The 24879-nt window shown below is 45.8% G+C and overlaps 1 protein-coding gene across 1 annotated transcript in view; it reads left to right on the top strand.

Annotated features, from left to right (window-relative positions):
• NOBOX (NOBOX oogenesis homeobox) overlaps window positions 1-24646 on the top strand; it is a 46564-nt gene extending 21918 nt beyond the window's left edge. The window contains exons 6-15 of the mRNA XM_010379437.2: window positions 11340-11449; window positions 16921-17045; window positions 19633-19715; window positions 19967-20538; window positions 21265-21467; window positions 21709-21815; window positions 22086-22171; window positions 22390-22618; window positions 22983-23287; window positions 24006-24646. Coding sequence (XP_010377739.2) covers window positions 11340-11449; window positions 16921-17045; window positions 19633-19715; window positions 19967-20538; window positions 21265-21467; window positions 21709-21815; window positions 22086-22171; window positions 22390-22618; window positions 22983-23287; window positions 24006-24307 — 2122 coding nt within the window. The 3' untranslated portion in view covers window positions 24308-24646. The remainder of the gene's footprint in view (window positions 1-11339; window positions 11450-16920; window positions 17046-19632; window positions 19716-19966; window positions 20539-21264; window positions 21468-21708; window positions 21816-22085; window positions 22172-22389; window positions 22619-22982; window positions 23288-24005) is intronic.
• The last annotated feature ends 233 nt before the right edge of the window (window positions 24647-24879 follow it).

A 24879-nucleotide genomic window follows, 5' to 3' on the forward strand; every position in this document is an offset into this window, starting at 1 on the left:
AGACACTTTAATATCATTTACACTAATTACGCAGTGGGATAGATTATACTTAGAAATATGAGACCCCTATCAGACAGCCAGAAAAAGCCAGAAAGTGGAAGAAGAGCCCCTTCTTTCTAGTGAGAAGAGGCCAATAAAGCAGAAGAGTGAATGCTCATAACTTCCATTCTTGGCTTTCCAGAATGTGTTTATTGATGTTAATCTGTTCTTGTTCTATCACTGGGTACTAGTTATATGGGCAGCAGAAAACTCATCTTCTTAGCTCTTAGATCTGCAGACCAAGAAGAGCCAGGTCCTAACCTGATATGGTGACTATTGTATAGCATTCAGTGAATCCTGGAATGGGTGCCAGATGGATTGATCAAATCGAACTTTTAGGTTGTCTATGGAAATTGGGAATAAGGAAGTGATATGGTTTGGCTGTGTCCCCACCAAAATCTCATCTCAAATTCCTACAGGTTGTGGGAGAGGCCTGGTGGGAGGTAACTGAATCTTGGGAGCAGGTCTTTTCCATGCTGTTCACATGATAGTGAATACGTCTCACGAGATCTGATGGTTTTAAAAAGGGGAGTTTCCCTGCACAAGTTCTCTCTCTTTGCCTGCTGCCATCCACGTAAGATGTGACTTGGTTCTCCTTGCCTTCCACCATGATTGTGAGGCCTCCTTAGCTGCATGGAACTGTAAATCCGATTAAACCTCTATCTTTGTAAATTGCCCAGTCTTGGGTATATCAGCAGCATGAAAATGGCCTAATATAGAAAATTGGTACCAGTAGAGTGGGGCGTTGCTGAAAAGATACCCAAAAATATGGAAGCGAATTTAGAACTTGGTAACAGGCAGAGGTCAGAACAATTTGGAGGGCTCAGAAAACAGGAAAATGCTGGAAAGTTTGGAACTTCCTAGAAACTTGTTGAATGGCTTTGCCCAAAATGTTGGTAGCAATAGGACAATAAAGTTCAGGCTGAGGTGGTCTCAGATGAAGATGAGGAACCTGTTGGGAACTGGAGCAAAGGTGACTCTTGCTATGTTTTAGCAAAGAGACTGGTGGCATTTTGCCCCATCCTAGAAATTTATAGAACTTTGAACTTGAGAGAGATGATTTAGGATATCCGGTGGAAGAAATTTCTAAGCAGCAAAGCATTCAAGAGGTAATTTGGGTGCTGTTAAAAGCATCCCGTTTTATAAAGAAAGGTGAACATAAAAGTTTGGAAAATGTGCAGCCTGACAATACAACAGAAAAGAAAATTCCATTTTCTGAGGAGAAATTAAAGCCAGCTGCAGAAATCTGCTTAAGTAATGAGGAGCCAAATGTTAATCTCCAAGACAATAGGGAAAACATCTCCAGGGCATATCAGAGGTCTTCACAGCAGCCCCTCCCATCACAGTCCTAGAGGCCTAGGAGGAAAAAAATGGCTTTGTGGGCTGGGCCCAGGGTCCTTGTGCTGTGTGCAGCCTAGGGTCTTGGTGCCCTGCATTGCAGCCGCTCCAGCCATGGCTGAAAGGTGCCAAGGTAGGACTTGCCTGTGACTTCAGAGGGTGCAAGCCCCAAGCCTTGGCAGTTTCCACATGGTGTTGAGCCTGCAAATGCACACAAGTCAAGAATTGGGGGTTGGGAACCTCTGCCTAGATTTCAGAAGATGTAGGAAAATGCCTGGATGCCCAGGCAGAAGTTGCTGCAGGGCCGGGGCTCTCATAGAGAACTTCTGCTAGGGCAGTGCAGAAGCGAAATGTGGGGTCAGAGTGTCCACACACAGTCCCCACTGGGGCACTGCCTAGTGGAGCCATGAGAAGAGGGTCACCATCCTCCAGACCCCAGAATGGTAGATCCACTGACAGCTTGTACCATGGGCCTAGAAAAGCCACAGACACTCAACACCAGCCTGTGAAGGCAGCCAGGAGAGAGGCTGTACCCCGCAAAGTCACAGAGGCATAGCTGCCCAAGATCATGAAAACCCACCTCTTGCATCAGTGTGACTGGGATATGAGACATGGAGTCAAAAGAGATCATTTTGGAGCTTTAAGATTTGACTGTCCCACTGGATTTTGGACTTGCATGAGGCCTCTAGCCCCTTTCTTTTGGCCAATTTATCCCATTTGGAATGGCTGTATTTACCCAATGCCTGTACCCCCATTGTTTCTAGGGAGTAACTAACTTGCTTTTGATTTCACAGGCTCATAGGCAGAAGGAACTTCCCTTGTCTCAGATAAGACTTTGGGTTGTGGACTTTTGAGTTAATGCTTAAATGAGTTAAGACTTTGAGGGACTGTTGGGAAGGCATGATTGGTTCTGAAATGTGAGGACATGAGATTTCAGAGGGGCCAGGGACTAAACGATATGGTTTGACTGTGTCTCCACCCAAATCTCATCTCAAATCCCCACAGGTTGTGGGAGGGACCTGGTGGGAGGTAATTGAATCATGGGGGCAGGCTTCCCATGCTGTTTTCTTGATAGTGAATAAGTCTCATGAGACGTTTTTAAAAGGGGAGTTTCCCTGCACAAGCTCTCTCTTTGCCTGCCGCCATCCATGTAAGATGTGACCTGCTCCTCCTTGGCTTCCACCACGATTGTGAAACCTCCCCAGCCATGTGGAACTGTTAAGTCCATTAAACCTCTTTCTTTTGTAAATTGCCCGGTCTTGGGTATGTCTTTATTAGGAGTGCGAAAATGGACTAATATAGGGGGTAAATAGATATTCAGTGATCAAAAGAGCAGGCTGAGGCAAAGACAATACTGTTGTCCCAAATATTCCACTTTCTCACACATTTCCCAGTGCCCTTCCAATTAATCATGACCATAGACTAGTTCAGGCTAACAAAATATGAGCAGAAGGGAGGGGTGTCAATTTTCAATTTCCATTCTCCCAGTGAGGAATATGAATAAAGATCGTCTTTTGGGCCTGCAGATAGTAAGTTTTCAGGAAGAATGGAGAGATAGAGACAGAAGAAGCTGAGGCAGTTGAAATGCCTTCATTTCTCCTGCTGGCAGGGCTGAGGAGGAAGATGTGCTCTCCAGATGAAGGAGCTGTAAGATGGTCAGCTTGGGCCTTTGTGTACATGCAGCAGAATGCCCTGCTGACCAGTGATGGATATGTACTACGAGAGACAAATTAGCTGTGTTGTTTCAAGACTCTGGGATTTGAGGATTCATTTTCTTAAAATGCAGCATAACATATCCTGTCCTAGTCACACTGCAATCTTCTTTTTCCTCTCTCCTAAGGTTCACACTGTACACATCTTTCATGGATGGCTCTTTTTGAACAAACAGTGTATTAGTTTGTTTTCACACTGCTGATAAAGACATACCCAAGTCTGGGCAATTTACAAAAGGAAGAGATTTAATTGGACTTACAGTTCCATGTGGCTGGGGAAGCCTCACAATCATGGTGGAAGGCAAGGAAGAGCAAATCACATCTTACATGGATGGCAGCAGGCAAAGAGAGAATGAGCAAGACACGAAAGTGGAAACCCCTGATAAAATCATCAGATCTCCTGAGACTTATTTACTACTATGAGAACAGTATGGGGGAATCCACCCCCATGATTCAATCATCTCCCACCAGGTCCCTCCCACAGCATGTGGGAATTATGGAAATACAATTCAAGGTGAGATTTGGGTGGGGACACAGAGCCAAACCATATCAAACAGTAATGAATATTATAGTCCCAATCCTGCCTAAAATGTTGCAAAACAACATTACAGTCACTCTAAGCCACTTTGTACTATGTACTTTTGTCACTCCTTTAGAAAAATTCTTCAAATGCATTAGAGAAAGCTTTAAACTAGATTTGGTAAGAAAATGGTGAAGAAATTCCCTCAGACTTCAGGGCCAGATATCCAGGATTCTTACATATTCTCAAAGGTATATACTTTTGTTTTGTTTTGTTTTTTATTTTTAATGAAACAGAGTACCCAGTTCTCCATCTTGTTTTATGGAAACTTGAGCATTTGTTGGTTTATAATCACACACATTCCTTGGTCTCAAATATCACTGTTTTCTCCTGTGCACAGAAAGGACAGATCTCCCAGCCTTGGCCAACAAGTACCAAATATTCCACAGTGTTCTGAGTGTATCAAAGAAGATCTTTGCCATTTGAGTAAAATTAGAATTATGCTATAGGCCATGTAGGGCCCTGTATTGGGGATAGAGAATGAAGGGAGTAATACTCACTGGTTCTGGACATCTAAGACACTAGTTCTCTGATGTTACCAAATCTAAAACTCTTTTGCCCCTGCATTTGATGATTTGCCTTCCTCAGGGCAGTCTAATTTCCAACACCAAGCATTCAGAATCTTATAATAAACAGGAACGCTGTATTGAAGTTATAATAGAATCTAATTTTAATGAAGACTATGAATTAAGTTCATCTTTTGGATCTGCAAATAGTGTTTTTTCAGGGAGAAACAAGAAATAAAAAGTTATATATGAAAAGGGGGGTGCAAGTATAGAAGTGGAAGGGACATTGTCAGGAGGCAAAGAGTGCAGGAGGGTATACAGGGACAGTGGAGGCACTCACATATACAGTGTGCATGTAGGTCGAGGTTTGCTCCACAGAAAAGCTATCAGTTATTCACTGTTTATCCTGTGAGAAGCAGGTAGGACACTGAGGGAGCTGGCTTACATACATCATCTCATTTAATCATCCCATTAGCTGATAAGACTGATATTTTCTGTTTTACATGAAAAAAACTGAGATTAAGACAAATGTATTCAGAAAATCAGTGACCAAATTGCAACGCAAAACTAAGTCATCCCTACTGCAAAGCCCAAATTCTTTTCTTCAGCATTTGATAAATTATATTTTTTCAGAATTTGATATATCGAATATCATTAATTTTCCCCTACCAATATACAGTTCATGTTGTGCCCTTCTCCAAGCTAAATCAGGTATGCCCCCTGCCCAAATTCTACATGGGATAAATCACATGATCACATGTATAAAAGGACAATTTTGCACTTACAGCTACATGTGCATAGAATAAGTCAAAACTGAGTGTTGGGTTCATCAAGACTGTTTCCAATCAGATGAAGTCATTGAACAACCATGAACTTTCAGCAAACCAACATCCCAAGCTGATAAAGGACTCAGAATTGTGAGTAATCTGGTATGCCAGAACCTCAGTGTACCAAAGTACAGAATACTTTGACTAATGGAACATGATTAAGCCAAACATGTGCAGACAAGAACTCATTTTGTTCCATTCAGAGAGGGAGTTTTCAATCACTACTTAGTATAACCACCTTGAAGCCCCTTCCTAGTGAATAGAGCCTTTTGATCCTCACCCTAACTCCCTCCTGTTAAGTATTCAGTGAATTTTGTTGACGGTATATGCTCCTTTGTCTGGCAGGCAACTAAACTCAGGAGAGAGAGAGAGACAGAGACAGAGAGTAATTGTGTGTGTGTGTGTGTGTGTGTGTAACATTCTGGTGGACTTTGTTTAATTCTGAGACATAACTGAGTACTCTTCTCCCTTTTGAATAAGGAGGTGGGCTTCCAAAATGTTTGCTCTTTCCTAAATTGTTAGCCTTCAAGAACAGTTAAGAATCTTGAATCCCTAATATACATTATACCGAGACACATGCCCCAGGCAGTTCAGGGCATACCTGAGACATAGCTGTCTAAGACACCAGCTTCAGCCAGGCCAGAAGTAGCTGATTCCAGCTCTTTCAGTTGAAGCTGATGCTTTGGAAGTGATTATATTCCCTTTATGGAACTTCCAAAGAACAACTCTTCCTGCACTTACCTCTCCCAGACGTAAGTTACGGAACTCCGCCATCTGTGAGAGAAAAATCCCAGCTATTGGCTATGAATTGTTTTAATACTGAGATAAAGGCTTAGAAGAGAACCAGCACCTGCCCAGCATCCTCCGTAATTAACATAACACAGAACACCTGCGAGACCATGGTGGCTATTCCAGTCCAAGTTTTATTTTTTTAATCATTCCCACATTCCTCTAAATAAGCAAGCCAATACTATTTTCAGAAAGCAAGATTATGCACTATGACAGGGCATTCGTTCAGAAGTAGACATTTGCCAAGAACCTAAGTCAGGCACTAAGCTTGGCTGGGAGATGAAAATGTGAATAAGATGTCGAGGTTACTGCCCTTGAGGAGATGAAGACATCTCCATCAGGTGTGTAAGTCAAATAACAACACTCCATAATAACGTCATAAGAACGTCATAAAATCATATCCTGTAGCAACTAACACTCAGGTCTGGTAAAATTTAACAGAGGGACTGGTAATTGAGTTGGGTCTTGGGGAACAAGTAGAATTTGGAGAGATGGAAGATACAGGGGAATAACGTCATTCTAGGCAAAGACAAGAGCATGTGCAATGCACTAAGACATGAAAACGTATGGATATGGTCAAGGTGTGGCACGCTGTCTTGAGGTACTAGAAGTGGGTGAGGTGTGGGTAGGGGATTGTCATGAAGTCTGCTTGTAATGTACTAAGTATGCTAAACTAATGACTTTGAACTTTATCCTGTACACGGTGAAGAACTAGTCAAAATGTAAAGTTTGTGGGCACTTCATCTTCCAGCCAAAATGGGCAAACAGACACCGTATTTACCCTACCATCCCAAACAATTACAACACTTTACAAAATATGTAAAACAATGATTTTCAGATATTGGACAACAGCCAGTACAAAACAATCATTCTTGAGAAAAAGGAAACAAGATGAGCCCACAATTACTGTGACTCATTGTCTAGAGGAAAGTTCCAGATTTCAGGCCAGAGGGTGGTCTACCTAAGTTGAGGATACAGAATTGAGAATTTGGGTGGGTACTGGGAAGGAGAACACCTGGACAGGAGCTGAAGGAGAGAAGGATGGAGCAAGAGAACCCTCAGCTGGGTACTAATTACTGCATGTGTGTGAGGAAACTACCCTAGCCAGGAAAGAATCAATTAAAAAGAAAAGGTAAAATAACCAGTGAAGTTCACACAGGGCCAGGAATAGTTTGGATTTCTACCAGTCAGTGTGGAAGGACATCGTAATTCATGGGGCATTGGGTGGAGTATTTAGAACATATTGCTTTGGTAGTAGGGAAAATTAGCCTTAGATGGAAGCCCTCTTTATCTTAAAAAACTTAAAAAGTAGGTCTTGAAAGGATGAAAGTACTTCCAAGAAACAGGATACAGAGCAAGCACACAAGCACACACACACTCTCACACAGTAAATCTAGTAAGTTCACAATGTTACATTGTATAGCATCTAATAAAACACATCCAGCCATGCAAAGAAGCAGAAAAAAAATGAGCCATAATCTGAACAAAAGTATTGATAGAAATAGATATAAAAATAGTAGACAAGGACATTAAAGCAGTTACATAATTTCATTTCATCCATTCAGGAAGGTAAAGGAGAATATTTGCATGTTTAGACATTGAAGATACAAAACACCCAAATCAAACATCTAGGGATGAAAAAAGTTAATGTCTGAAATGACAAACTAGATATAATAACTACAGACACTGAATAAGAAAAAATTACAAAACTTGAAGACATAGCAATAGAAACTCTCCAAAATGAAACATAGAAACAAAAAACATGAACAGCATTAGGGAACTATCAGGCAACTTCAAAAGGCTAATATATGTAAAATTGGTGGCCCCAAAGAAAGGGAGAGAGAGAAGGATGGAAAAAAATATATTTGAACAAATAAAGAAAAAAATCTCCCAATCTGATGGAAACCATAAACTCACAAATTCAAGAAGCTAAATGAATCCCAAACACAAGACACATAAAGAAAACTACACTAAGGCACATCATAAACTATTTAAAATCAGTGAAAAAGAGAAAATATTAAAATCAGCTAGAGACAAGAATCACCTGCGCAGAGAAACGAAGACTGGTGATAGCAGCTGTCTCTTTAGTGACAATATATAAGTTAGAAGAAAATGGACCAACATCTTTATAGTAGTATCCAAGAGACAACAACAAAACATGTCAGCATAGAATTCTATACGCAGCTTTCAGAAATGGAGACAAGATAAACACCAACCACAAATACAAAAGCTGAAAGAAATTATCACCAGATTTTTACTACAGGAAATCTTGAAGACATTCCTTTAACATGGAAAATGATATTAGGTGGAAATTTGGATCTATCCAAAGGATACAGCACTGGAAATGGTAAATATGTAAGTAAATGCAGAATACTCTTTCTCCTTATTTTGAAAATATTTTTTAAAGATAACTGACCATTGAAAGAAAAAATAACCACGTGTTGTGGGGTTTATAACACATAGAGGAAAACTGTATAACGATAGCACAAAGGCTGAGAGGGGAGACACAGAGGTCTAATGTTGTCTGTAATCCCAGCACTTTGGGAGGCCAAGGTGGGCACATCACCTAAGGTCAGGATTTCAAGACCAGCCTGGGCAACATAGTGAAACCTTGTCTCTACTAAAAATACAAAAATTAGCTGGGCATAGTGGTGCACACCTGTAATCCCAGCTACTCAGGAGGCTGAGCTGGGAGAATCACTTGAACCCAAGAGGCGGAGGTTGCAGTGAGCTGAGATCGCACCACTGCACTTCAGCCAGGGCAAAAGAGCGAGACTGTGCATTAAAAAAAAAAAAAAAAAAAAAAAAAAAAAAAAAAAAAAGTCTAATGTTGTAAGGTCTTTATATTTCAATGAAGTGGTTTAATGTCACTTTAAGGCACATTCTGATAAATTAAACATGTATCCTATAAGTCCTAATGCAATCACTAAAAAAAATCAATGAATGTTATAAATCAATATATTCAATAAGCCAACAAATAAAATTGAGTCATAAAAATGACTCAAAAATTAGCAGAAAAGAGGAAATAAGAACAAATGTGACAAATAGAAAAAACACTAAGATCATAAATTTAAACTCAACCATATCAATATTTTTTTTTTTTTTGAGACAGAGTCTCACTCTGTCGCCAGGCTGGAGTGCAGTGGTGCAATCTGGGCTCACTGCAACCTCCACCTCCTGGGTTCAAGTGATTCTGCCTCAGTCTCCCGAGTAGCTGGAATTACAGGCATGTGCCACCATGCCAGGCTAATTTTTATATTTTTAGTAGAGATGGGGTTTCACCATGTTGGCCAGGATGGTCTTGATCTCTTGACCTCGTGATCTGCCTGCCTTGGCCTCCCAAAGTGCTGGAATTACAGGTTCAACAAATTTTATATGTGGTCTAAATGCCCTAATCAAAAGGCAGAGATTGTCAGACTGAATTTTAAAAAGCGAGATTCAACTATATGAAGCCTACAAAGCCATTTTTTGGTTGTCTGTGCCCATCTTTGTAGACCGTAACAGCCCTAATGGGCTGTAGCTCTAGCTGTTGCTTCTCTTCTCAGCCTCTGAAAAGCAATGGCCTCTGGTGACTATGGACTATACCAAAGTATAGTGCAAGTCTCATTGTATTCCCTAGAACGGATATTAAAATGCCACATTTTATCCCTAGTTTCTGGATTCTTCAGCTCTCAAAATGGCCAACCCATATTTTCAGGAAGCATTCTAACTTAATGTGCTTACCAAATACCTGTAATGTATCAAATTGTGAACTTCCCAAAACTGCAATATGTACCATGAATCTGATAATATCTCTTTCAACTAAAAGGTCCACATTATTAGTTCATTTATTAATTCATTCAACAAATAGTTAACACTTAGAGCCCAGTCACTGTGCTAGATACATCCTATACACAGGTATACATTGTTGAAACAAACTGGGATAGTTTCTATACCCATGAAACTTAAAATATAGTAAAAGAGACAGATAGTAAACAAATAAACATATAATTACATGTTGTGTTAAGAGCTGTAATGGATAGAAGAAAATATCAGGAGGCAAATGTTAAGTAGATAATGTGGCTGAAGTAATTGACATTGAGAGATACCATTTAAACTAAATCCCGGCTAGAACTAGTCACAAGAACAAAGAGAAGAGTTTGGCCAAGCACAGGAACAGCGTATATGAACACCTTGAAATGGGAAAATTTGATCTATTTCAAGTGCTTGAAAGATCCAAAGAGTCACCTGAGATGAAGCTGGGGTGGGAAACTGGAGCCAGATCACACAGGATCACAGCAAGAAGTTTTAATTTTCCTCTAAGTACACTAGAAAATCGATGCATACAAATAGGAGAAAAACATATGTGACTTAATTTACGTGGTTGTTTTTTTTTTTTTTTTTTTTTGAGACAGAGTCTCACTCTTTAGCCAGACTGGAGTGCAGTGGCGCGATCTCAGCTTACTGGAAGCTCAGCCTCCCAGGTTCAAGTGATTGCCCTGCCTCAGCCTCCCTAGTAGCTGGAATTACAGGTGCACACCACCACGCCCAGCTAATTTTTTTGTATTTTTAGTGGAGACAGGGTTTCACCATGTTGGCCAGGATGGTCTCCATCTCTTGACCTCGTGATCCTCCTGCCTCGGCCTCCCAAAATGCTGAGATTACCGGCGTGAGCCATGGCGCCCGGCCTTAATGTATATTTTAAGACTTTCACATGCAAGTCCCTGGAAAATGGGTGACAGTGGGCTGGGAGTAGAAAAAGGGCAACAAGAATATTCTGGCAGTTTCTACAGATGCTGTGGGAGAGAGAGAAATCAAGGGTGATTCCAGCTGGGTGGAGGATAAAAGATGGGGAGGACAGGAGGAGTGACAAGTTTGGGGGTGGGAATCAGGAATTCAGTGTGAAAATCAGGTTAAGTTTGAGAGATGTGTTTCCCTTGCTCAGGAGCCCACATCAACAGAGAAACTGAAGAACTGGACCTTGGAAGAGGATCATAAACTAGGTCTCCTGATTCAAGAATGCATATCCAATGATATCTAGTACATCTCTAGTTCCAAATATGGCTTCTTCCTCTCTGTTGCTCTGCTCTCCTTTTCCTTACGACTGCTCTGAATGAGACCCTAACTGAGGTCCAGGTTGCCCACTCACAATCTACACTCCCTCGCACCACCTTAATAACATGTGCAGCATGCAGCAATGCAGCTTGCAAAACAGAAACGATCAGAAGCCCTTTGCAAAACAAAGGCTGGATCTCACAGCCTATCCAGTTTGATTGCTTCCTTCCAACCAATGGAATGACAGGTTTTGCAGGCCTAATTATTTGTCAGGTAATCAATGTAGTCTGCTATCATTGTTTAATCTCTACGCCTCACTAAACGCAAGCCTAATATTTCACCATTCCCTCCTCCATGCAAAGGAAGTTGCTCCCAGCTTCTAACCCACACTACTGCTCTTGCCCTTGATTGACATCAAGCAAAGGAGATATTTAAAGACAAGTTCAAGTATCTTCAATTTTACAGATTTAGGACTGTCACCATAAAGTGAGCCTAAAGTTTGTTGCGCCAAAAGGATAGAGGAACCTGCTGGCCATGACATTGCTCTCCTTTTGACACTAACATCACCAGACCTGGAGGGTACCTGGGACACCAGAGACAAGGATGGCTTCGAAGCCCAGGAAGGTGAGCTCATGTCCTAGAAGCAACAGCAAAATTGTGAGCACCACACTCTGGACAGAAGACAAGAGTTGTCTTCCCATACACTGAGGACTCTTGGCAGAGCACCCACTCTTGGGATCCACTGACCTTAGACTCAAACATCAGAAAAATCTATCAAGCCACCAGCAGAACTGGTACAGCCCCAAGATACCGAAGGAGGAAAAAATACCTTGTCCAGGGACATTCTTGCCTCTCACTAAAGCTAAGCTGCTCTGCTGGCTGTCAAGTTTATGATCTCAGAATCCCAGACCCCTTCTTGAAGTTACCCTTAGCTGTCCACTTGCCAGCCAGGCAGCCTGTCTATTCCTGTGAAATATACAATTTCAGGCCTTCTCATGGGCTTGGGACTATTAAAAATATGTATATAGACCAATAACCAAGTGGAAGAGGTGTTTATTTTTTAAAAGCCACTAGGGGACAAAGATATAAGCTTTATTTCAAATTTGCCTTTTTAATTTTTTAAAATGTATAATATTTAAGTTAAAAAGATTGCTCCAACAGTTGGAAAATAGTTAAATTACAGTACTGCCACTCAATAAATTCTGAAGACTTCGAAACAATACAGAACTGTGCTTTTCATAGTACATTTTAAGGAAGAAATGCTTGAAATTATATATGGAGTGTAATTACAATCATGAAAATCATATACAAAACAGCAATAATGGAAAAAATCCTGTGAGGAAATGTGCCAAATTGTTAATAACTGATACTGTTGTTTGATGAGAAATATCATCTTTTTCCTTTCATTGTTCAGTATTTGCCATTTTTTTCTAATAAATGTGCATTCCTATTATGAGACATGTTATTGTTTTACTTTTAGAACAAATTAGATATAAATTCTTCTGCTTTGCCTACCCACAGCCCTGTTAAAGATGTAGGTATCATTTAAATCTACATTTTAAAATTACCATCAAGCAAAGGTTAATAATGCTACTATACCAAAATGTTATTTCTGTGAATTATATTTAACCAAGTCCAGGAGAACCAAACTTGTGGTCAGAACACTAGGATCAACTTTTTTCCTGCTTTTTAATTGTAGATTCACATGCAGTTATAAGAAATAATACAGGGATTCCATATTCCCTTTTCCCGTTTTACATCTTCTGTCACGCCATTACAATACCACACTAGGAAACTGACTTGATACAATCTGTGACCTTACTCAGATTTCACCAGTTTTCATGCACTAGTGTGTATTTAGTTCTGTGCAGTTTTATCTCGTGTGTAGACTTGTGGAACCACTGCTATAGCCAACATTCAGAACAGTTCCATCACTGCTGCTATGCTTTTGAACTCACAGCCACTTCACTCCCCTGCTCCCTAAATCTTGGCAATCGTCAACTTTTTGTCACTGAACAATGACCCATTCCCCATGCAGGATTCACTATGCCAGTATAGTGATGGATACAATCAAACAAACAGTGGAGGCTAGTGTTTAGGAGTGCAGGCAGAAACTAGACTAACTGGGTTCAAATCTGAGGTGGCCACTGTCACCTTTGGAGAAGTATTAAACTCTTTATGCTACAGTTTCTTCAGTAAGATGGGGATAACCATATAATAGAACTTCATAGGGTTGTTAGAATTCAATGAGTTGATACTTACAAAGCAAGAAGAAAGCACCGGGCATGAATAGATGCATGTTACTATCTAAGAACTCCCAATCCAGTGGAGAATACACAAAGCCCTAATCAGTTCAGCCTGTGAGCAGTGATGTAATATAAATGTAAACACAGTACAAGGGGAGGCCCTAGGAGGGGGCAGTTAATTCTGGCTGTGGAAGGCTGAGCTAGGCTTCCCCAGAAAGGGAATATTTGGGTTGGGTTTTGGAGGATGAGTAAGACTTTGCCACAAAAAAAAAAAAAAAAAAAAAAAGATGTTTCATGCTGATAAACAGTTTGATCAGTGACCCTGAGAAGGCATGGCCATTTCTAAGGGGTAAAAGCTTAGAACAAAAACCTGGAAGAGTAGGGGAGACTGTGGGGGCGGGGAAGTGGTGGTAGCCAAACAGGAAGCCTGAGTGAAGGCTGGGGCTGGGTTTTGAGGGATCCTTGTATGCCATGCTGTAATTAGCAATAGCGATTGCAATGCTGGAGAAGACTAGAATACAATAGAAAGAACAAAGTGCCTGCAAAAGTCAGGCACATCAGGAGGAGAGAATTAGAACGGATGTGAAAGTATGTTCTAAATTACAAAACACCAGCAGTGGCGATTAATTGTAAACAATAGCAGCAGCAGCAGAATGTTTAAAACACGGTCACCATTCTTGTTAGACGCACATTATCCTGAGTGTCTGGGGCAAGGGCATTAGAAGTTACAACGCTAATTCACGCCAGAACTTGTCCTCGCCCTGCCCGGCAGTTTCCACTCTAGCCAGGTGTTCCTAATTCCCTTCACAGGCAACCTGAAACCATCCTTTTCTGGGATTTCCACAGGAAACCCCTGGGCAGAGACTTTGGCAGTTGCCAGTGTCTCTCCCAGTCTCTGGGACCATTCACTTTTTCCCTGTCATCGGTCCCCAGTATTTATCCAATCATCCGGCCATTTGCCTGGACTCTGGCAGTGCTGGTCCCTGAACATGTGCCTGGCTCAGGCTTCCCTTCACTCTCTCTGCCTTGGACATGTCATCTCTTCCTGGTGGTTTTCAGGGGCCCCTGACCTCCCATACTTGCTGTGACTATGATCTCCCTGGCCAGGGCCTGCGCAGATTTCTGCTTGTCTTTCACAACTTAATTCTTGCCTTTCTGGTCCTAGGTCTTCCAATGACCTGATGCTGCCTACTCTGGGGTGTGGCCCACAGAACAAGAACACATTACCTTGTGGTTTTGCTTCAAAAAATGTTCTCAATCAGCTGCCTTCTTCTGGTTATTTTTCTCACTATAGAGAGAGAGGGAGAAGGACCAAGAACACTTATTTCACTTACTCTTCATAGACTGAAAAAAATTAACTACTTTTTTTAGTATCAGACACCTTCCTTTTTGTTCTGGTAATCTCATATCTGTGAGGAAAAAAAAAAAGATTTTGGAAGAAATGGCTCTTGCTAAGTACATGGTGGTAATGGTATAAAGTCTGGCTCTGAAAACTAAGAAACCAGAAAAAAAATTAAAAATTAAAAAAATACCTCCCTGTCCTCTAAAAAAGTTGAGTTAGTCTATGAACTAGTCAGCTGATCACAAAGATGAAATGCAACCAAACAGGACTTAGGAAGACATAGCCCCAAGTTTTCCTAAAACAATACCTTATTGTCCTCCATATAATTGAGCTGTCTCTTTGCATCTAGCCAGTATTTTAACTTCCATGACAAACCTCCCTCATTTGAAGTTGATCCATGGAAGATATGACTTAACAGGATATACCAAAAACACAATACCTTCCCAACAAAACTCATCAGACATTTTCCCATGCAACGTACATCTTAGATAAAATTCACTTGCAGCCGATAAAATTCTTCATGTAAATAAACAAAACATCCAACTATATCATTTGTGGGGAAAAAAAAAAAAACCTCATTTCTCTGTTTGGAAAAATGCCAATTTTTTTTTTCTTTTTTGAGACGGAGTCTCACTCTGTCACCCAGGCTGGAGTGCACTGACATGATCTCGGCTCACTCCAACCTCTACCTCCTGGGTTCCAGCAATTCTCCTGCCTCAGCCTCCCAAGTAGCTGGGATTACAGACGTGTACCACCATACCCAGCTAAATTTTGTATTTTTAGTAGAGACAGGGTTTCACCATGTTGGCCAGGCTGGTCTCAAACTCCCGACCTCAGGTGATCTGCCCACCTTGGCCTCCCAACGTGCTGGGATTACAGGCATGAGCCACTGTGCCCAGTTGGAAAAATGCCAATATTTTAAATTCCCTAAGTCCCTATGCCAATCTATTGCAGAGTTAGAACCTGTATCTTTCACGGTTTGTGGAAGGGTGCCATACAGCCTATGGGGAATTTGGATCTTTGCTTTCTGACCTTTACCCTGGCAGAGGGGAGTCAGCTAGAGAGAGGAAACACAACATAATGATGGCAGAGAAGGAGGACTTCTTTTCAGTTTAATGGGATAGGATAATCTATTAAGAAATTAATTGCACCCTGCTTCTCACTGCAGTAGACACCTCAGTAAAGGACAAAAGGTCATTTCCTTTCCCCACACAGGCCCCTACCATACCTTGTCCCTACTCCTATCCACAGGAGAGTTTTCACTGACTTTGTTTTTGCAAAGTCTAAAAGTGTCTCAAACTCTGCAATGTACAAAAATTACCTGAGGGGCTTCAAATGGATGTTTCTGGGTACCTCCTTGGACCAGCCAATTAAGATTTCTGGGGATTGGAACCCCCACTTTAAACAAATTCCCTAAGAAATTCTGATCCAGGGGGTTTTAAGAACATTCTTTGAGAAACATTAGGCCAAAAAAGACACACACACCACCACTGAAATACCGGGGTGGGTAACACAGGGGTGCTGAGGATCCAGGGGAAAGATCCAGATCTCAGAGCCTGGCATTCATGCTGGCAGTCAGGGGTGACTGTCAGGTTTTAAGCGGGACTGTGATGTGGTAAACTCCACAGCTCACAGCCCACGTGTCGCCTTCTGCAAGAAGCTTCCATCCTAGTCCAGAAGGGGTTCCTGCTTCTCCATGCTCCATAGTAGCCTTTCCTACTTCTAACTCGCCACTGACCACACTATCCTGACATGATCATTTGACGATCTCCCCTCCACCGTAAGCTTCTGTGAGCAAGGACGTGCCTGCGTTCCATTTACCATGTCACCACCAAATGGTCCTGATTTTTCACCATCAAATGATCCTGGAAGCAGTGTCAGTGCCCCACAGCTCGTTGCTCACTTGTCCTGGAATGCTTCATTTCTAGCAGAGAAACTGGGCCCCACCTGTCTGAACGCCTCGGTGAAACAGAGGCTATCCACATTATGGAAGGCATGGAATGAAACAGGAGATGCCTGAAGTCTTGATCATATTCGGAGTTAGTTTACATTTTTGTGTTTCAGAAAGAACTAAATCTCTCACAATCCTCCAAAGTCCACATGTGTAGGCCAAGCCCCTCAAGGCAATTAAAGGAATAGGAAAATGTACCCACAGCTGATTTCAGCACGAAAGCACGTGGTGTCCAGAGTCTTTTAAATCCTTAAAGCAAAACACCTGGATTCTGTTCCAGGCCGCCGGCTCCCCACCCAGCTCCAAGCACCTGTTTCTATCTGACCAGCCCTCCCACATTCTACCCCCTCCCCGCTCAGGAGAAAAGGCAAGAATTTTTAAATTCTGATTTTGCTTGTATAAAGATGGTAAGAAACATTCCGTGAACTAGGAATCATAAGGCTCCTCCCCCACCCCCGCCGTGAGATCTCCCCTATAGAAAGTCCCTTCCATTTTCAGAGAATAAAATCGAAACATCAAATGGATGGGAACACAGTGACCACACCGTCCCTGGCAGGGCCGCCTCTGACTGTACCTGAATTTCCTCTGTGTGCACTGTACCCGATCTACGGAGTCTGTGGCTCTTTCAGCTCCTTCGTCATCATCTGCTGCAGTCCTTGTGCGCTGGAGACCCTCAAATCAGTACGGGGTCCGAGCGCGGTGGCTCACTCCTGTAATCCCAGCACGTTGGGAGGCGGAGGCAGGTGGTTAACTTGAAGTCAGGAGTTGTAGTCCAGCCTGGCCAACATGGTGAAACCCCGTCTCTATTAAAAATACAAAAATTAGCCTGGCATGGTGGCGGGCGCCCTGTAGTCCCAGCTACTCGGGAGGCTGAGGCAGGAGAGTTGCTTGAACCTGGGAGGCGGAGGTTGCAGTGAGCCGAGATCTCGCCACTGCACTCCAGCCTGGGGGACAGAGCGAGACTCCGTCTCAAAACCAAAAACAAAATCAGGAAGAGGACTTTGAAGCTCTTTAATACTGAAGCTTGGAGGGGCCCTAGCATGGGATTTGGGCAACCCAGCGCTTCCCCTTTGAAGAGCGGCTCTAGAAATCGCCTTCCACAGTCCACAGGGAAGGGCTTTAGCCACGATCCAGGACTGAGTCCTCCTTAGGGCGTGGGTGAGCCCCACGGCTGGGCCCAGCCCCCTGAAGACCACCGGGTAGCCTCGCTCCCGTCCCTCGCCCCAGCCTCGCCCTACAGCCCCGCCGCGGGAGGGGCCATCTGGAGACCCGCACCTGGGCCTGGGCTCCTGGCTGGGGGGAGCCGAGCAGGCGGCGCCCAGGCCCGGGTCCTCCCCGCCCTCGCAGCTGCCCCAGCCGAGCCTCCCGGGCCAGCCTCGCCCTGGGGGTGGGGGTGGGAGTGAGGGGGAGCAGCCTCGGGCTGCGGCTCCCCCGGCCCGGCCCATGCGGCCTGCACACCTGCCCGCCCGGTGAGGCTTCATTAGGCCGCGCCTGTGCATCACGGGCCGGCCGCGGCGGCGGGAGTCCAGGCCATGGAACCCACAGAGGATCCCTGCCAGGGACCGCGGGGTGAGTGTGGCGACCCTGTCCTGCGAGGGGGTCAGGCTTTGGGGGCTCGGGGAGGGGGGAGGGGGGAGGCCTGTGATCACCAGGTCAGCGTTAGCCGACCTAAGAGCTTCAGTAGGCGGAGGGCCGGGTGGAGTTGGTGGGGTAGGGTGGGAGGAGGCCGACCTCGCTGCCCCTGCGCTTTGGGGTTGCAACCCATCCCCCCGCCTCCAATCTCCCAACGCTCTGGGGAGAGAACCCTGGGAGCCCCAGGACCCTTCCAGTTTGGGGTCTGACACCCGTCCCCTTCTTACTAGGGCACATCACTCCCATAGGACAAGTGCTTACGGAGCACCCACAGTGCTGGGTACCAGGCTTTTTGCTACAGTACAAGCTCTCCTAAAATGCTGTAAAACAAATTTGTCCCTGCTTCCCCATACCACCAGCCAGCTTTGCCCCTTCCCTCCACAGCGGCCTGCTCGTCCTCTTCACCAGCCCAGACCCTCTCACGCAAGTCAGGTCCAGCTTGTGTCCTAGGAAGGGACTTGGAAGGGCACCCTTGACCATGACCTTCTTCTTTGACACTCTGTTAGAAAGTCATTCCTACGGTCAGGAGCGGTGGCTCTTGCTTGTAATCCCAGCACTTTGGGAGGCAGAGGCTGGTGGATTACCTGAGGTCAGGAGTTGGAGACCAGCCTGGCCAACATGGCAAAACCCCATCTCTACTAAAAATACAAAAATTAGCTGGGTGTGGTGGCACACACAAGTAATCCCGGCTACTCGGGAGGCAGAGGCACGAGAATTGCTTGAACCCAGGGGGCAAGTTTGCAGTGAGCCAGAATCGCACCACTGCACTCCAGCCTGGGTGAAAGAGTGAGACTCCATCTCAAAAAAACAAAGCAAAACAAAACAAACGAACAACAACAAAAAAGTTATTCCTTAAGACCTATCTCATGCAATTTTCATTCATATAACAATAGCTCTTAGTCGTTACTAAGCATTCATTACAAATGTTCCAATTTAGTTGGAAATGATAAAGCAGCTCCCTGAGCTGAGGGTTCTTGGGGTTATGAGTCAGTTGGGAGGTGAAAGTGGGGGGACCATTTGATGGCCCCAGGAAGGACTCCATGTCGTGATTAAGTACACAGAGTATGTGCTCAGGGTGCTGTGTGATCTTGGACACATTACTCTACTATCTCATCCTCATTCCTTCATCTGTTAGAAGGGAATATTAGCAGTGCCGTTCTCGCAGAGATTAAATATGCACCATGCTAATCTTTGAAAGGTGTTTAGTGCCATGCCTGGAACATGGTAAGCTCCCGATGCATCAGTCAGCTCAAAGAAAGGAAGCCAAGCTTTAGGGATAAGTGGTAGGGTTTTTAGTTCTAGCTGGGCCACAATTTCCTTACTCAAAAAAGAGGTTGACCAGAGAGTGAGATTCTGCTTTGCAGGGAGGGGGAGGAAATGGACATGCTGGGTGGTGGTTGGTGGGCGGGCATGTATGGGGCTGAGTAGGATTGGCAGAGACAGAGTTCCGTGGTTGTCCCTGTTATCTCTTTTGATGTTCTTGCCTCAGCTGCTGGAGATGATCGAATCCTGCCTTGTCCCATCTCTAAGCAATAATGTCTATGTTAATAATGATGCAGCAGGAACAGCATCCCGCCTTGGGAGAAGCAGAATCCCTGCCAATCTGTTTCTCTTTGTCTTCCTGGTCCACCCCTAGTCCCAACATGATTCCTTGGAGATAGCTGAACAGTCCCTCAAACTCATACCCCTGGTGTCTGGGAAAAAGGGAACCCACAGGGAGTGAGTACCCCCAACTTAGGAGATACCATGAACGAAGGCCTTCTCAGAATTGCATACATTTGTCTAGATTTTTGAAAGAAGTTGGGTTATCTGATGTAATCCTCACAATAGTCAAGCTAGGAAGGTAAGTGTGGAATTATTACCCCATTTGATAGGTAGACACATTAAAGCTTAGGATCAAACCGTTTGCAGAGCAGGAAGCAGCATTTCCTCTTGGTCCAGTTCTTCCTTCTCCCTGATGCTAAGGTCAGTGGATGTTGGCTCCCCACAGGCCAGGAAGCTGGAGAGAAGCCCCTGGCTGCTGGACCCCGGGAGGAGGAACTGCTCCGGGGCTCAGCCCCTCATGCTCAGGACACTCAGAGTGAGGAACTGCCACCCTCCTGCACCATCTCAGGAGAGAAAAAGCTGCCAGCAATCTCTGGAGAAGCCACTGGAGCTGATGCTGGGAGACTGTGCCCGCCCCCCCGCTCCAGGGCTCTCCACAAAGACAGAACTGTAGCCCGCTCCAGGCCCCAGGCGCAGGTGGAGGATTGCTCCCTCCCAGTGGGAGAGGTGAAGACAGGAAAGAGGTCCTATTCTCCAGCCCCCGGGAAGCAGAAAAAGCCCAACACCACGGGACTGGCCCCAACATCATCTCCTGGTGCCCCTAACTCAGCCCGTGCCACACACAACCCAGTGCCCTGTGGGTCAGGCCGGGGGCCCTGCCACCTGGCCAACCTCCTCAGTACATTGGCACAGAGCAACCAAAACAGAGACCAGAAGCAGGGGCCCCCGGAAGTGACTTGCCAACTTAAGAAAAAGACACGAACCTTATACCGCTCAGGTAAGTCCCTAAAGAGAGGAAACTGAAGAGCTCTGGGGTCATCCTGGGAAAATGTGGGGCTGTGCGAAGACTCTACCCCCAGGAGACCTGAGGGACGTGGTTAGTTTGTACGTCACTTCGTCCCGGATTCTCTCTTGGGCTGTGGTAGTGCCACTATCTCTGACCCTCGGAGGGAAGGTTGGGTTATCACATCAGAAAATGAGGTTGGAGCTGGGCACAGTGGCTCATGCCTGTAATCCCAGCAGTTTGGGAGGCCAAGGCAGGGGGATTACATGAATTCAGGAGTTGGAGACCAGCCTGGCCATCATGGTGAAACCCTGCCTCTACTAAAAATACAAACATTAGCCCAATATGGTGGCCTGTGCCTGTAATCCCAGCTGTTTGGTAAGTTGAAGCAGGGGAATCACTTGAACCCGGGAGGCAGAGGTTGCAATGAGGTGAGATGGCGCCACTGCACTCCAGCCTGGGCGACAGAGTGAGACTCCGTCTAAAAAAGAAAAAAAAGAAAATGACCAGGGTAGAAAAGTAAGGAAAGTAAACATACCGCTCTCTGCTGTAGCACCCAAGAGTGAGAAGGCCCAGCCCAATAGGAAAAAGGCTTTGGGAAAGTGTTGGGTTAGGGGCAGTGGCCCCATGTGTTAGAGATACTTGGTGAGCATCTCTCTTTCTCTTTGCCTGCCTGTCACTGGCATTTGTCCTCCTCACACAAGTTTCTTCTTCTTTCAGATCAGCTGGAGGAGCTAGAGAGGATATTCCAAGAAGACCACTATCCTGACAGTGATAAACGCCGGGAGATTGCCCAGGCGGTGGGGGTGACTCCCCAGCGCATCATGGTAAAGGGGGCCAGCTCCCTGGTGGCAGGGTGGATTGGTGGAGGGCCCACCATTGAAACTCTTGAATTGCAGAGTGAGTGCTTAGTGGCAGCCTGGGTAGAAGCTGAATTGAGGCCTCAGAAGTGGCTGTGTCCCTGACTGTTTCCAGAGTGCCACAGCCTGAGAGCATCAGAAGAAGGCACTGCAGAGACTTTTGATAAAACCAGCCTGACAGAGACCTCAGCAGCAGAGTGCTGGAGTGACCTTCCAAAGTCCTGTAGCTCCTTGTGCAACAGCCAGGACCTAAGCCTGAGTCTCTAGGGCCCTCTTCTCCAGTTCAAGCACCTTTCCCCCGCAGGTGTGGTTCCAGAATCGCCGGGCCAAGTGGCGAAAAATGGAGAAACTGAATGGAAAAGAAAACAAGGACAATGCTGCAGCCCCTGGCCCTGCCAGCAGTCAATGCAGGTCAGAATTCCTCCTCTTTCTGTGTCCCTGTGGGCAGAAGTGGGGTCCAAGCTGGGATCCTGAGGATCTAGAAGGAGAGCATTGGAAGGCTAGGCATGAGTCCTGGGGTTGCCAGGTAAGATTTACAGAGATTTTGGCTGCCATGGGATTGGGAAGTTGCCAATGCTCTGTAGGAGGCAGAGTTTGGGAATTGGTGTCTCTCCTGGCAATGAGCGCCTGTGCAAATCCAGAGACCACCAGAGCTACAGTCTTCATTCTTCCTGCCTCCAGCTCTGCAGCTGAGCTCCCACCTGCTGTGCCCATGGAGCCAAAGCCCGACCCTTTCCCTCAGGAGTCCCCTCTGGATACCTTTCCAGGTGAGCTCCCACCTTCAGAGCTGGGGGAAAATGGCAACTAAAGATAGTGAAGACCGACCTTGTTTGATGGAGGTGGGCGTGACTGGAGTCCTCCAGTGTTTCGGCCAGCAGGGCCTATTCAGGGGGACCTGGCATGTCTTGTGTCTACCATTCACCAATGCCAAACCTGCCTCCCATTTCCCTTACCCTTATAGCCCCTCTTTGCTTTCTGTTCCTAGAGCCCCCCATGCTGCTGACTTCTGACCAGACTTTGGCCCCCACCCAACCCAGTGAGGGTGCTCAGAGGGTGGTGACCCCCCCACTCTTCAGCCCCCCACCTGTGCGAAGGGCCGACCTTCCTTTCCCCCTTGGCCCTGTCCACACCCCCCAACTGATGCCACTGCTGATGGACATTGCTGGCAGTGACAGCAGCCACAAGGATGGCCCCTGTGGGTCCTGGGGGACAAGGTAAGGAACCTATGGGGCGTAGGTCACTCGAGTTATCTGGGCGGAGGTGGGGGTGTAGATGGAGAGAAGATAGACCCTGAGAGAGGAGAGGGTTAACTGAGGGGAGCACAGAGTAGTACAGGAGTTGGGGATGAAAGAGATAAGGGGATCTGGGGAATGGCCTAGGGGATCACAGCAATAGAGCAGAAACAAAGGCAAGATGCTAGGAACAGGAGGCAGGAGAAGAGGCAGCTGCAGCAGCCTTGCAAGGCTGGGGTCACCATAGAGATGAGAAGGAGGTGAGAGGAAGGGACTCAGCTACTGTAGTAGGAACGGGGAGCTCCTCCACCCCTGCACCTCCCCAGCTGTTCCCCTGTCCTTGCAGCATCACCCTGCCACCCCCCTGTTCATATTTGGAAGAGCTGGAGCCCCAGGATTACCAACAGAGCAACCAGCCGGGACCCTTCCAGTTCTCCCAGGCTCCACAGCCCCCGCTTTTCCAGTCCCCTCAGCCCAAGTTTCCCTACCTCCCCACTTTCCCCTTCTCCATGCCCAGTTCGCTGACACTTCCACCGCCCGAAGACTCTCTGTTTACGTTTCCCTGTGGCCCCAGCGGGGGCACGTCGCAGGGCTATTGCCCAGGTGCCTCCTCAGGGCAGATCCTGATGCAGCCCCCTGCTGGGAATATGGGTGAGTTGGGGCTGGGAGTGAAGGTCCCCTTGGGATTGAGGTAGGTGGGAGGGGACAAAGAGCCACGTTATCTGGAGGGCAGACTGAGGCAGGTCATGCATGGTGAATGAAACCTTCAGTTTGCCCCTAGTTCTCTTTATTAAGCTCTTCTCCCTCGAATTCTGTAGAGGCTGCAGAGCACAGAGAGAGTTAACAGAGAACTCTGGAGTTTGGCATTAGGAAAACAGGTTTGAAATCCAGCTCAGCCAGTTACTAGCTCTCCTGAGTCTCAGTTTCTGGGACTCTGAAATGGGACTCACAGTTCTATGTCAGGGAGGGATTTGGTGAGGATTATAAACAATAGGAGTGAAAATACTTGGCTTAGAGTAGATGGCAGCTAATATTCTGCTGGGCCACTTGGACCTCTGAAATCCCAGAACATCTATCATATTAAAACTAGATTCTAGCAGAAGGGGAGAAAAGATCAGATGGTTTCTGGTCTCCTTGTTGTGTGTATGAAACAGCATTGGCCTGATCCATGGTTCACTTTGTGTCAATATTACTAAACCACAGGACCTTGAGTGCTGAAGCCTGTGTCCTAAGCATGGAAGACTTGCACTGAGGTCCTAAGCTGCATCTATGTGTGTTGGGGCACGGGGGGATCTGTTGTAGAACACAGTTAATGATAGTTGACACTGTCAGTCCTGTCTGGTAATTCCTACACCCTCTGACCCCACAGGCACAGCCTCCTGGAGTGACCCCTGTTTGCCAGAGCTGCCCTTCCCTGGTCCGTTCTGCCCGCAAGCTCCGGGACATCCCCCAGGAGGGGATGGCTACTTTCCTGATCTATTTCCAACTCCCTGCACCCAGGCTCTGGGCAGGCAGCCTTCGTCAGCTCTCTCCTGGCTGCCTGAAGGGGCCAGACCAGGGACTGGGCCCTTACTCAGCAAGGCAAAAGAGGAACCGCCAACTGCTTCCCTGGATCAGCCCTCAGCTCTGGAGGAGGCCAGAGGGGATGACAAGAATAGCCATGTCCCTTAGTTGGGGGGTCAAAGAGTGAAAAGAGGCTGCTTGGTGGGACAGAATTAGGCCCGCTGAGAGGACAGGGGTTGGAGGTTTGGGAAAGAGTGTGGACTCTGTAGACTGAGGGGAGAGTCAGATGTTTCCCCTGTGTAGGCTCGTCTTGCTGATACGAGAAGGAAGAAAGAGGGCTGGCCCTTCCCTTTTCTTCACACTCCGTGTGGGGGTCCTGAAGGAAGCAGGTGGCCTGTGTTACTTCTGAATGTTGTATCAGGTGTTTTTGTTTGTTTCCTACCCTTGCTTGACAAATGAGCTGGAGTGTCCACCGTAAGCAGTAAACTAGTCTGTCCTGGGGTTTTCTCTGTGGTTATGTGTCTCAATGTCTCCGCACTGACTCTAATGAAGAGCTCCATTTTCTTCCTTTTATTCCACTTGGCTGAGCAGTTATTAGATGCTATTCTCAGGTGGGCACCACTGGGCATGACCACATGGAGGGCCTCTTCCCTGGGCCCATCTCTCCCACTGAAGAAGGAACTGGGCATCTTGGGCTTTGCCTTCAGTCCCAACATGTAACCATATTCTATTCCCAAACC

The sequence above is a fragment of the Rhinopithecus roxellana genome, chromosome 6 (genome assembly GCF_007565055.1).
Source record: "Rhinopithecus roxellana isolate Shanxi Qingling chromosome 6, ASM756505v1, whole genome shotgun sequence".
Taxonomy (NCBI): Eukaryota; Metazoa; Chordata; class Mammalia; order Primates; family Cercopithecidae; genus Rhinopithecus; species Rhinopithecus roxellana.